Source organism: Belonocnema kinseyi, chromosome 9, assembly GCF_010883055.1.
Source record: "Belonocnema kinseyi isolate 2016_QV_RU_SX_M_011 chromosome 9, B_treatae_v1, whole genome shotgun sequence".
Lineage (NCBI taxonomy): Eukaryota > Metazoa > Arthropoda > Insecta > Hymenoptera > Cynipidae > Belonocnema > Belonocnema kinseyi.
Window position 1 is genome coordinate 109,390,740 of NC_046665.1, and position 14,077 is coordinate 109,404,816.

The 14,077-nt window shown below is 24.2% G+C and overlaps 2 protein-coding genes across 5 annotated transcripts in view; one reads left to right on the forward strand and one right to left on the reverse strand.

Moving 5' to 3' along the window:
- The window catches only part of LOC117179651 (sarcosine dehydrogenase, mitochondrial), a 42,083-nt gene extending 40,554 nt beyond the window's left edge, over positions 1–1,529 (forward strand). For all 4 annotated transcript variants that reach the window (XM_033371658.1, XM_033371660.1, XM_033371659.1 and 1 more), the window contains 4 exons: positions 597–850; positions 909–1,071; positions 1,138–1,245; positions 1,325–1,529. In XM_033371658.1, coding sequence (XP_033227549.1) covers positions 597–850; positions 909–1,071; positions 1,138–1,245; positions 1,325–1,457 — 658 coding nt within the window. In that variant the 3' untranslated portion in view covers positions 1,458–1,529. The remainder of the gene's footprint in view (positions 1–596; positions 851–908; positions 1,072–1,137; positions 1,246–1,324) is intronic.
- The window catches only part of LOC117179653 (peptidyl-prolyl cis-trans isomerase-like 3), an 18,417-nt gene extending 6,651 nt beyond the window's left edge, over positions 1–11,766 (reverse strand). The window contains exons 1-4 of the mRNA XM_033371662.1: positions 11,386–11,766; positions 11,232–11,306; positions 7,071–7,351; positions 1,676–1,834 (exon numbers count right to left, since the gene is read on the reverse strand). Of these exons, the coding sequence (XP_033227553.1) occupies positions 1,708–1,834; positions 7,071–7,351; positions 11,232–11,306; positions 11,386–11,388 (486 nt within the window). The 5' untranslated portion in view covers positions 11,389–11,766 and the 3' untranslated portion in view covers positions 1,676–1,707. The remainder of the gene's footprint in view (positions 1–1,675; positions 1,835–7,070; positions 7,352–11,231; positions 11,307–11,385) is intronic.
- Between the last annotated feature and the right edge of the window lie 2,311 nt (positions 11,767–14,077).

A 14,077-nucleotide genomic window follows, 5' to 3' on the forward strand; every position in this document is an offset into this window, starting at 1 on the left:
TATGAATTTTCAACCAAAAAGATAAACTTTCTACTAAAAAAGACGAAATTTGAAGAAAGTACAAGAATTTTTAACCAAGCCATTGAATTTTATACCGAAAAAGAGGAATTTTTAAACCAAACAGACGAATTTTCCTACAAAACAATTGCACTTTCAACCATTTTTATTTAAAAAAATTAAATTCTCAACGCAAAATTTAATAATTGATATTTCAAAAAAGAAATATTTCAATTTGAATAGAAAAATAGTTACACTCAACATAAAAAGACGAATTTTCAACAAAATAGTTGAATCGTTAACCAAAGCAGATTGTCATCAGTTACATTTTAAAAAAAAACGAGATGAATTATGAACCAAACATACAATAGTAGACATTTCAACCAAAAAGAATGATCTTTTAACCAAAAATAGTTAGATTTTGTTCTCGGGTTCCATGAGTTCAGTTTTCATTTAAGATAAAAGAAAAATGGAAAGTTTCTTGAAACCTGGGGGAAAAAGAGGCATTGTTAAGAAAGGGAAACAAAAAGGATCACACAAATTCTAGTGATGCTAGAGACGACGAAAATTGTAATCTTAATAGTAAATTATTATTTTAGTCGCAAGATTCTGCAAAAAGTCGTCGACGCAGATCTTTCAGAAAAAGAATTACCATTTTTACATTCCAAATTGCTGAAAGTTAATGGAAAATTATCAAGGGTATTTCGATTTACGGAGGTCGGTGAACTTGGATATCAACTCCATATTCCTGTCGAATCGTGTGAATCGGTTTATAATTCTTTGAGAAAAGCAGGAGTTTCGAAATTAAAACTCGTCGGATTTAGGGCTCTCTACAGCCTCAGAAGTGAAAAAGGTAATTAGCAATCAGTTTTTTTATCAAGGATTATTCTGATTCGAAATTTCTTGGACAGGATTTCCATTGTGGGGTTACGATCTAAGATCAGACGATAATCCAATTGAAGCAGGACTCGATTTTATGTGTCGTAAAGATAAAAAGTATTTAGGAAGCGAGGCTGTGAAAGAACTTGGAGAAAAAGGAGTGAAAAAACGAATCGCGCATTTTTACCTCCACGAGTAATTATTTATTTTTTTAATTGTACTTAATTAAATCCAATTTTATCTTATGTTTTTTTCCCCCAGTCAAATACCAGTTTGGGGATTAGAAACAGTTTACAGAAATGGAGTTGTTGTTGGATATTTAAGGCGAGGAGATTACGATTTTAATTTAGGAAAAAGCTTTGGACAGGGGTAAGTTTTAAAAAATAATTAAAAGTGAATTATAAAAGAAAATATTGAATATACTATATTTATTATTCTAATTTTTCAGATATGTGAGACATCCCGAGGGGGAAAATGTAACAAAGGAATTTTTGGAATTGGGCGATTACCAAATAGAAATTATGGGCACAAAGTACCCAGCAGAAATATATCTTAAAAGCCCTTTTAATCATGATGATTGACGAAAAACTCAATATAAAAACTCATGCCAAATGTAGATATCCTATTTTATAAATATACTTCAATTTTTATAACACCTTGTTTTGTAATTTTGTAATTAAAGATTTCGATATTCAAATTTTAGAATAAAATCAACAAAAAAGAACAGTTTTAATTTATTAAACGTTTTCACGCATACATTTTTTATCTAAAATAAAAAAGTTTCATTTTATTTTCTTACCATATCATGTCAAGTTTTCCTGAAAATAAAATTTATCCTGCCAAAGGATTGGCGTGTATGGTAATTTTATTTATTCTAATTTCCGTGAGTGGCTTGTAATTCTTGGGGTGTACGGGAAGTTTTTCAAGTTGGTCCAAGGCCTCCATTCCATCGATAACTCTAGAAAAAAAAAAGATTATGCAAATTTATGGAATTTTTTTTTAAACTCAGACTTTGCAGCTTAAAATATATTTATAATTTATATATATGGGAATAAATTCTTGCAAATAAAATTAATGTAGATACGTTATCGGATTAAATATGAAAGGCTTTAAATTTCTAAGATTTTAAGTCGAAATATATTGCAGTTTCAACAAAGTGCTTGAATTTTGAAGCAAAATAGTTAAGTTTTCAAACTAAAAAGTCGAAGGTTTTAAAAAAGTTTTGACTTTTTAAATGCGAAAAGGTGAATTTTCAAAGCAGACAAATAATTTTCTAAGAAACCAGATTAATTTTGAAACAAATCGTTTAATTTTCAACAAAAAATGGAATAGTTAAATTTTCAGTTGAAAATATTAATTTTTAACCAAGAAAATGAATTTTTAACTAAAATAATTAATTTTCTATCGACAAAGATGAATTTTTAACAGCATATTTTCAGTTTTAACTGAAAAAGACGAATTTTCAACAAAATACTTCAATCCGCAACCAAAACAGATTAATTTTAAAACATAGTTAGATTTTTGACAAAAAAATATCTATTCCTAACTAAAGAGGTAAATTCTCAACCAAATTTGAATTTTCGAACAAAAAGATGGATTTTTAATCAAGAAGATTATTTTTCTACAAAAACGATCAAGTTTTTACAAAGCAATTGAATTTCTAAACCAGAAATATAAATTTTTAACAAAAAAGAAGAATTTTCAATCCAAAAGTACGAATATTCAAATTAGAAAGATTAAAATTCTACCAAAAAGATGAAATTCTAACAAATTCGTCGTTTGGTTCAAAATTTGAATGTTGTCGTGTCAAATTTCGGGAAATTCTAATACTTTCTCAATCACAAATAATGAAAATGTAATCAATTATTACAAATTTATATCTCTTTATGATTAAAAGCAAACTACGCGTTCTATCAAAAAGAGTTTCATTACAAATTTTTAGCCTTTTTTACGGGTAAAAAATTTTTGTTACATCATTGTTTTTCGTAATTTGTGTCGTTTTTCCACAATTTTTTATTTTTGTTAGTTTCATTAGTTGAATTTTCATAGGAAAAAATGAATCTATTAGAAGACAGTTGAACTTTTAACCAAGAAAGATGACTTTTTCACTTTAAGATACATTTTTTGTTCAAAAAGATCAACTTTATATCCAAAAAGATGAGGATTCCAACAAAAAATTTCAATTTTCGACCATAAGAGATGACATTTGAAGAAAATAGTTGAATTTTCAATCAAATAGTACAATTTTTAACCAAAAAATGTGCAATCTGGATAAAAATATAATATTAGACTTTTTAATTAAAAAGAATTATCCTTAAACGAAAATAGATTATTTTTCTATCAAAATATGAATTTTCAATAAAAAGTTATGGTTTTTGCAACAAAAAAATTACTTTTTAAGCAAATAGTTTAATTTTTAACGAAATAAATCAATTTTCCATCAAACAGTAGAATTTTAAGAAAAATAGATTAATTCTGAACCAAAAATATAATAGTAGACATTTCAATGAAAAATAATTCCCTATCACCCAAAAATAAAGTTTCCTACTCAAAAATAAATTTTCAATCTAAAAGGACAAATCTTTAAAAAGTTGAGTTTTCTAGGCAAAAAGTCGAATTTTTTAGGAAACATTTGACATTGACCTAAAAAAATGAATTTTCTATTCAAACGGACCAATTTTTTACTCAAAATGTCAGATCTTCAACAAGAAAGTTGAGTTTTCTAATTAAAAAGTCGAATATTTTAGAAAACATTTGACTTTTAAATCAGAAAAGAATTATCATCAAAAAAGTTCATTTTCAACCAAGAAAGATAAATTTTCAACCAAACAGTTGAATTTTTAACCTACTAACATATATTTTCAACCAAAGAGGCAAATCTATTAGAAAAAAATTGAATTTTCAGTAAAATAATTAAATTTTCGGCCAGATAGTAGAATTTTTAATTTAAAAAATATGCATCAAGAACAAAAATCTATGAAAAATAATTAACTTTTAACCAAAACTTGGATTTTCTTAATCGGTTCTATCAATACAGTTCTCATTTATGCGAGAAAAAAACCACAGAAAAACGAGACTTTCCTTCAAAACAGAGTAAAAACAGAACAGGGTGCCCGTTTAACCGAAGAAAAAAATTCCCAATTTTTGCCCGGTTCGCAAACATTTTTCACGGCCAATGAAATTTAAAAAATCAAACTATATTCTAAGCATCTTCCCATATAAAGCAATAAGCAACAAATGAAAGCATTCAAAGTGGAACCCTTGATTTCCAAACTTTTAAAATTGAAGTTTAAAAGTTTTGCAATTCAAAAATTGTGTATTCAAATGTTCAAAAATTTACAAGTACCAAATGGAAGCTAGTAACACTTTTCAATTAAACAATATTAAATGAAATGCAAATAAACTGCAAAATTTAAAACTTTTCTGAATTATAGAGTTCAAAGATTCAGATTAAGTTCAAAAAATAGAAATCCAAGTTAAAATTTTCAATAGTCTAAATTAAAGAATCAAGCAATGAACTTTAAAAATCATTTTTTTAACTTCACAGTTCTGAAATTAGAAGTTAAATTATTTTTATTTTAAGTAGTCTAGGCATCCTTCAAAAGCTTTAAAATATTATTTAATAATCTTGAGAAATCTAGAAGTGTTTTAAAATTTTTACAAATTCAAAATAATTTTCGAATTTTTTGGTCAAAACTTTTAAATATATTTTAAAATGATTTGAATTTTTTCTATAACTTTTAGAAAATCCTGCAAATTATAAAAAAAATTAAATTTGAATTTATAAATAACAATAGAACACTTATTATTTGTAGAAATATTAGAGTAATTTTAAGAGATATTCAGAAGTTTCAAAAAGATTCCAATTAAATTTAGAACTTTAAATAATTTGAAATAGTTACACATAAGTGTTCAATTGTTATTTATGCGTCAAAATTTAACAATTTCACTTATAAATTAAACACTTTTTAAATAAAAATTAAATAATTTAGACTCGCAATATTTTTAATTTAATAAAAACCATTAATTATGACTATATTATTATGGATTTTTTTAAAGTTGAAAATAGTAAAACGCACGTTTAAATTTTTTAACAGCTGAGAAAATCAATAGAAATCATAATTTAATAAAGCTATTTATTAAATTTAATATAAAAAAATAATATAAAGGAATACCTGAAATTCTGAATTAAAAATATATTATTGATAAATCATGAAAATTTTTATTTAAAAATAAAATTATCGGAATAAATGATATATTAATTTAAATTCTTATCAAGACTTTCGGATTGAAACAGTTACAATCTGGAAATTCTCAAATTTTGAACGGATCTAGAATTGTTTGGTCAAATCAATTATTGTTCAGATTTCTATACTTGAGTACAGATCCATTTTTAAAATAATTAAGTTATTTATTTATATTTACAGCTGATAAAATAAAACTGCTTTTTATCAAAAAATGTCAACTTCAAACGCTTTTAATTTTTAATTGTTTAAATCCTCAAAGCTGCACTTTAATTATTATAAAGACTCTTAAAATCGAACTTGGGCGAATTTTTCTTCTGAAAATTCGTAAAATTCCCTGTTTTTTATAAAAAAATCTTCGATTTTGAAAACTTCTAATTTTCTTACCTTTTGAAACTGCATTTTAAAATTCTTTAAATTAAAATATATGCTTAAAAATTAAAATGGAAAATTTTTAAAGTGAAAGATTTTCGAATTAAGCATTCTAAACTAAATGATATAATAATTTATAAACATCAAAATTTAGGAAATTATTTAAAAACGGTTGAAATAAAAGTTGGACAAAATTTTTAGAATAAAAATTTTGTAAAATTCCCGGTCAAATAATAAATTCACTATCATTTCCCGGTTTTCCTCGGCAACAATTTCGGATGAAAATTCAAAATGCTAGAACATTTTCAAAATTGTTGGGACCATTTAAAAAAAAAAGAAAATAGTCCCAACAATTTTTAAAATACTATAACTTTTTGAATTTTTATCCAAAACGGTTTTTTAATGAACTCGTCCTTACTTTTAGAACCTACAAAAAGTGTTCCAAAGATCGATTTGACCCGTTCATTTTTTTTTAGATTTATCGTGTTTAGGGACGGACGGACAGATAGACACCATCGTAAAAACTTGATGTTCGGATTCAGGAAGTCTCAAAACGTAGAGATCCGTTGAAAAACTGTGATGTCAAATTTCGGATAATTTAAATCCTTTCTCAATCATAAATGATGAGAATGTATTTTAAATTTGAAAACGAAAATATAAATTTTGTAAAAAAAAAATGAATTTTGAACATAATTCAATTTTTAACCAAGTTGTTCAATTTTCAACAACAAAAAACGAATTTTCACCAACATAGTTAAATACTCAACCAAAACAGATTAATTTCCAATCATTTACTTGCATTTTTAACGAAGAAACATTAAATTTCTACTTTAAGAGATGAATTCTTAAGCAAGAAGATTAATTTTATACAAAAAAAAGATTTTTTTACAAAGCAATTAAACGTATAATCCAAAAATTTAAGTTTTTTAAACATAATGAATGCATTTTCAATCTGAAAGGTCGAATTTTTATATAAGAAAGATTACATTTCTTCCAAAATAGATGAATTTTTCACCAAATTCAAATTTTCAACCATAAACATGAATTTTCAAACAAAAAGATAATCTTATATAAAAAAATGATGCATTTTTTACAAAACACTTGAATTTATAAACCAAAATAAATAAATGTCCAACAACATAGATCAACTTTCAACAAAGAATTTCAATTTTCAACCAAGAAAGACGAATTTCCATTCAAATAGTTTAATCTCCAACCAAAACAGATTAATTTCCAACTATACAGTTGCATTCTTTGCAAAAAAAAAGATTAATTTATGTCAAAAAAGATGAATTTACAATTAAATTTACATTTTCAACCAATAAAAGATTAATTTTTTTACAAAGCAGTAAAATGAATCAATCAGAAATGTAGATTTTCCACAAAACAGTTTATTTCAACAAAAAAAAAGGATGAATTTTCTATAAAAAAGTACGAATTCTCAACAAAACAATCGAATTTTCCACCAAAAAAGGATGACTTTTTAACAAAAAGGTTCAATTCCCAGCAAAATAATTTACTTTTCAACGAAATAGTAGTACTGTTATCCAAAAAAAATTAAATTTATTTGTTACTTACTTCCCGAAAAGAGTGTATTTTAAGTCGAGGTGTGGCTGTGGTGCATAAGTTATAAAGAATTGACTTGCATTTGTATTTGGTCCGTTATTTGCCATTGAAACGAGTCCTCGCGTATTGTGTTTTAAATCTTCTCTGAATTCGTCCTCGAATTTTCGATTCCAGATTGATGTACCGCCTTTACCAGTATTTGTTGGATCTCCCGTTTGGACCATGAAATTTTTTATGTTTCGGTGAAACAAACATCCGTTGTAATAATCACTGGCACAAAGTGCCAGAAAATTCTAAAAGCAAACGATTTTGCCAATTTAGAATAAGTAATTCAAAGCAAATTTAAATAGAGATAAAACTCCTGAATTAAACAGAAACCAATTTTCAGCACAAAAAAAAAGATAATTTTTTACACAACAGTAAGGATTTAAAAAAATTTATTTTGAATAAAAAATGGAAAAGATGAATTTTCAATGTCCCGAAAGTTGGATCCGCAAACTTATTTTTTTCGAAAAAATGAAAGCTGTGCTCATTTGTGTCATAAACGGTTTTTTGAAAAATCCAAAATTACGGAAAGAAAAATTCCAAAAACCTAACCGTTGGAAAAAAATTTTTAAAATTGTATCATTTTAAAATTTTTGAAAAACTTAAGTTTGTGCTGAATTGTGCTCGACAATGTAGACTTTATTTTCTCTAACAAAATTACGTGATATCAACAGTTCTCATATTAAAACTTAAAATGTAAAACTCAAAAAACAGAAAATATAAAAAAAGTGAAATTTCCAAAAACTAAATGAAATCTTTTGTTTTTTGAGTTTTTCCATTTGAGTTTTAATACAAGAACTGTTGATCTCACGTAATTTTATTGGAGAGAATAAAGACCGTATTTGTCGAGCACAACTCAGCACAAGTTTTCGTTTTTCGAAATTTTTAAAAATAATAAAATTTTTTGGTTCTTTTTTTTACGGTTAGGTTTGTCGAAATTTTATTTCCTGCACAAAATTGTGTATATTTCGAGCCGCCTAGTAAAACCTTTCTTTTTGCTCCAGTAAAAAGTTGCGGATCTAGCAAAGAAAACTTTTTTTGAAAATTGTGCCCGTAATTTTTGAGTTTTCAAAAAAGCGTTTATGGCACAAGTGAGCACAAGTCTAGCACAATTCAGCACAACTTTCAATTTTTCGAAAAAACAAGTTTGTGGATCTAAGTTCTGGGACATGAATTTTCAGTTAAAAGTTTATTTTTTTAAAACAAAAAAAAAGTAACAATAAAAATCAATTTTTTGGCAAGATTTAAATTTTCAACCAGAAAATATGAATGTCCAACCACGCACTTATTTTTCAACTAAATAGTCGAACTGTTCAACAAAAAAATTAAAACTTCAACCAAAAACAGTTATAATTAAAGTTTTTCTACAAAAATACGAATATTCAACAATTTTCGACCAAAAAATTTAATTTTTACCAAAATAGTTGAATTCTTCACAAAATAATTATACATTCAACAAAAACGTTGAATTTTCAATAAAAAAAAGCAATTTCTAGAAAACAGTACGAAATTTTAACAAGAGTTCATTTTCAACAAAAATTGAAGAAGTTAAATTTTTATTTCAAAAAATTAATTTTTAACAAACAAAAAAAAAACATTTTTTAACAAAAAGAGTTTAATTTTCTACCGAAGAAAAATTTTACCGACATGTGAGAAAAAAATTTTCAATCAAAAAATTAATTTTCAACCAAACAGTTATTTTTCAAAGAAAAACAAACGAAGACAAAAGAGTTTAATTTTCAAGTAAAAAAGGCGATTTTTCTATAAAACAGTTGAGTAACGAGCCCAAAAATATAAATTAATTTTTGACTAAAAAGAAAAAAGAATTATAAACAAAGTAGTTTAATTTTCAACTGCCAAAGAGATAAAAAAACGATCAATTTTCAACCGATAATTGATTAGTTATACTTTTAATTTGAACAAATTAATTTTAAGCCGAAAAAAAACGATTTTTGAATAAAATAGTTTAATCCTTAAATATAAAATTAATCTTTAAATAGATCAAAATCATGTTTTTCATTTTGTTCAAAAATTCAACTATTACGTTCCAAACTGAGTTTTTAATTGAAAATTCATCGCTATAATTGAAAATATATTTCTTTGTTTAAAATTTTTACTATTTTATTAAAAATTCTTTTTTTTTTGTTGAAAAATCTTTTTTTTTTTTGTTAAAAATTAATTTTTTTAACTAAAAATTAAACTATTTAGTTGACAATTCATGCATTTTGTTTTTTAAAAAATCGTCTATTTTGGTAGAATGTTAATATTCTTGTTTAAAAATTCATCTTTTTAGTAGACATTTCATTTATTTGGTTGAAAATTTAACTATGTTGTTAAAAATTCGTGTCGTATGGTTAAAAACTATTTTTTAAATTTAAATATAACTATTCCATTTCAGGTTGTAAATTTATCTTTTTTAGTTAAAAATTCATCTATTTTGTTGAAAATTCATATTTTTTAGTTTAAAATAGAAAATATATCCTTTTTAGTTGAAAATTTGTGTGTTTCGTTGAAAATTTTTTTTTTTTTTGGTAGAAAATCAATCCTTAAAGTTAAAAATTAATTTTTTTGGTCGAAAATTCAACTATTTGGTTGAAAATTCATTTTTTTAATTGAACATTCATTATTATAGTTTAAAATCCATATATTTGGTTACAAATTTAAGTATTGTTATGAAAATTCCTTATTTTTTCTTACAAAAGTAAATTTTTTACTGTAAATTTAACTACATCATGTTTGTTTGAAAATGTGTCTTTTTTAGTTGAAAATTCAACTATAATTAAAACATTTTTATTCTAATCAATAAAAAAAATATAAAATGACGATTTTTGAAAATTTCCAAAAACAGCAAAGAATCTTTTCAAGAAAATTGAATGATTTCAAAAGAATATATTTTTAAAAGGATTTTGCGAAAAATTGGGAGTGAAAAACATAATTAACAATTTTTTCAACTTCAAAATATGTCAGAAAATTATCTGGAATATTTGAAGGCAAATTTTTCTGAAAATATTTAAGAGCTTTTTAAGGATTTTTATAGGTTCCAAGGGAATAAAAAATATATACTTCAGCTGGCCAGGCAAATTTGTAATTCCTTTTAAATTAAAAAGATTAATTTTCAATAGAAAATTTGAAGAACAAAGATCAAAACAGTTCTGAAAATTAAAAAAAAAATTGGAGGGTTTAAAGGCATTAATTTTGAAATATTTTACGAAATATTAAGAAATTTTGAGAAAATTTACAATATATTACGTAATTTAAGAGTTTTTAAGCAATTAAAAATACATTACACGTTAAAAATTTTTTTGGAAAATCCTCTACAGAAAAATAACTTATTTTTATATTTTCCAGATTCTTTTTCGAATATATAAAATTTTCAAAAAAAAATTAGCGAATTCTTAAAAGTAGTTTTCCAAAAACAAAAATAATTTGCAGTTTCCCAAGAAATTAAAGAATATTTTCTATTGTCTTCAAGTATTTTTTTAAAACTTTAAAAGTTTTAAATTATTTAAGAAATTTTTTCAAAACCTGTAAACTATTTTTTTAAATTTTATTAAATGAAAAATTTTAAATGTTGATTCTTGAAGACTTCAAAAACAAATTTAGAAATTTTAAGGAATTTCGAAAGATTTCAAGAGAATCACTTTATTTAGATTTATGAAAAAAATTGGAATAATGATTTTAAGGCAAATTTTGTTATTTTCCAAGAATTAAACCATTTTTGGTTAAAATTTGAACGATTTACAGCGATTTTTTAGATGTTTTGACAAGATTCGTAAATAATTGAAAACTGTTTCGTTGAAAATTCGTTTTTCGTTTTTTCGTACTTTTTAAATTGACCTGTACTAAAAAAATTGCTTTTCAGAGCAAAGAGAAAAATACGTTCGCGGACGTTTGGACTTTTAAATTTTTTAATGTTTTTATTATTAAATAACATCTTTCCAGAGAATCTCAAAATCAATAAACAAACAGGTTGCCCTATTAGTCAAGGATAAAAAATCGTTGATTTCGATTTAATAAAAAAAAAACCCTAAAAGCTGAAGTCAAATTAGAAATAAATTTTTTAATGACAGCCCATTTATTTCAAATTTCAATTCTTCCAAAGTAAAAATAAAAATAAATTAAACTCACCTCGCACGTTTTGGGACACATTTCGCAAAACAATTCTATTTTGATTTCCCCAACATCTGTATGAAGCGTGACACTCTGTAAACAAAACTCGTATTTACCTCTTTAGAAAATATAACCTCTAAAACACTAAGTCATGATTTAAAATACAACGCACCATATTTGAATTCCAATCTAATGTCTATAAACTTAGTAGATATGTATTTCTCTAGGTAAATTTCCTTTGCATCATAAAATACGAAGCAACTATTAGAAATGAATATAAATAAAAACTCTTCACGTCACTCAGTCCGTCAACTCGGTCAACTCTTTGGCTTATCTATACATCCGCCATTTTAAATCATGTGACAAGCGAGATCAAATCAATCTCAATTTTAACTGCCCAGTTTCTCAAAAATCAGACTTGAAATAAAAAAATCCAACATCTCTGAATCAACCCTCCTTCTCAAATTTCAGAAAGTTATCTTCCTTTTTTTAATCAAGTTGATTTTCGTTCTAAAAAATCGACCCTGATTTTGACATTGATGTTGGTTCACGTTGGTTAGTATCGTTCGTATCAGTTCTTCAGGCTGAGTGGGGGAAAATCCAAGATGTCTGCATGCCGAGGGTTAAAAAATAGATTTTTGACAACAAAAAAAACAAACAATTTTGAACAAAATACATGAATTTTCAATTAAAAATGCTAAAATTTCAACAAAAAATTGAATAATTTAATTTTCAATAAAAACATACAATTTTTAACAACAAAAATTAATTTTTAAATAATGAGATGAATTTTCAACTAAAAACCATAAATTTTCAACAAAAAAAAGATTTTTTTAAAACCAAAGCAGTTGAATTCAACACAAAAAATCAAATTCTTAACAAAATAATGAAATTTTCAATCAAGGAGATGAATGTAAACAAAAATTTAACGAAGTTTTTAATTTTTCAACCAAGTACTTGCATTTTCAATTTAAAAAAGTAAACAATTCTACGAAGAAGATTATTTTTAAACAAAAAGATGAATTTTCAAGCAAGAAGCTTAGTTTTGCACCAAAAAAGACTTATTTTGAACAAAACACATGAATTTTCAACTATAAAAATATCATTTTTCAACAAAATATGGAATAGTTAAATTCTCAGTTAAAAGTCAATTTTTAACAAAAAGTTTTTTAAAGCAGAAATGAATTTTAAAATAAAAAAGATGAAATAAAAAATTTAATAATTGATAATTCAACCAAAAAAAAATTTTAACTTTTAATAAAAACAGTTAAATTGAACAAACAAAACCAAATTTTTTTTAACAAAATAGTTTTAATTTTTAAGCAAAGAGGTGACTTTTGAACGCAAAAATAAAATTTTCAACAAATTTGTTCAAATTTCAATCAAGTTCAGTTGAATTTTCAATACAAAAAAGAGGGAATTTCTATACGAAGATTAGTTTTTTACCAAAAAGATTAATTTTGAACCAAGAATATTTATTAATTATGCACTAAAAAAGAACATTTTGAAAAAAATATATGAATTTTTAACCACAAAAGATAATTTATCCACAAGAAATGTAATATTTGATAATCCGAACAAATAAAGATTTGAATTTTAAACTGAAACAGATGAATTTTCCAACAAAAAACATCAATTTTCAAGGATAAGAAAACGGGTTTAAAATAAATACTTACATTTTCAATTTGAAAAAATAAAAAAAAACATATTTTAACAAAAAAAATGTTACAAAAATATTTTAAAAATATATAAATTTCTATACAAAAAAATTAATTTTCAACGAAAAGAGACCAAGTTCAATTAAAATACATGCATTTTCAACCAAATGGTTGATTTTTCAACCAAGAAATCAATTCGTAATCAAAAGTGGAATAGTTGAATTTTCATTCAAGGAATTAAAAAAAAACAACTAATTTTCATCAAAATAGTAGTTAAATTTGCAACTAAAGAGGTGAAGCGGCTGAAAATTCGACTGTTTTGAAAGAATATTCTTTAATTTGTTTCTAAATTCATTTTTCTGGTTGAAAATTTAACAATTTCGTAGAAAATTCAACTTTTTATTTTACTTTTAACATAAAATTTGACTGCTCCATTTTTGATTATAAAATTTTCTTTTTAGTTGAAAATTCATTTCCTTCGTTAAAAATTGAACTATTTCTTTGAAAATACAATTATTTATGTGAAAATTTAACTTTTAAGTTTTTGGTTGAAAATTTATTTTTTGAAATTGAACATTCATTTCTATACGTGAAAATTTAATATATATATATAATAAATTTAATGATAACTGAGAAAAAAACTGATGTTTTCATTATAGTTGTATTTAGGCATTTTTTCTTTTTTTTTATAAGACCATTCAGTTAAATCATAAAATCGATTAAACAAATTTATACCGATTTTATTATTTAAATAAATAGCATTTTAAAAATCAAAAGTTCCTAACCTTCAGTTACTTTGAAGTTACTTTGTGTTTTTTTTTATATATTATCTCCTGTCAAGGAATTTATCAGGGTTTTCATTGAAAATTTATCAATTTTGGTTAAAAATTCAACTAATTTATTTGGTTCGAAAGTCATTTTTTTGTGTGAAAATCACATTTTCGGTTTGAAAATGCAACTTTTCTTGTAGAAAACTGGTGTTTTTAGTTTCAAAATTGAACAATTTAGTGAACATATTTTTCTTTCTCGGTTCAAAATTCTCCTTTTTTGTTTCGTAATTGATCTTTTTGGTAAATAAATATAATTTTTTTTGGTTTCAAATTCAAATATTTTGATAGAAAATTAAATTTGTTTGGTTGAGGATCCATCTATTTAGTTGGAAACTCATATTTTTTTTCTAAAAAATGCAGCTATATTTGGTTAAAA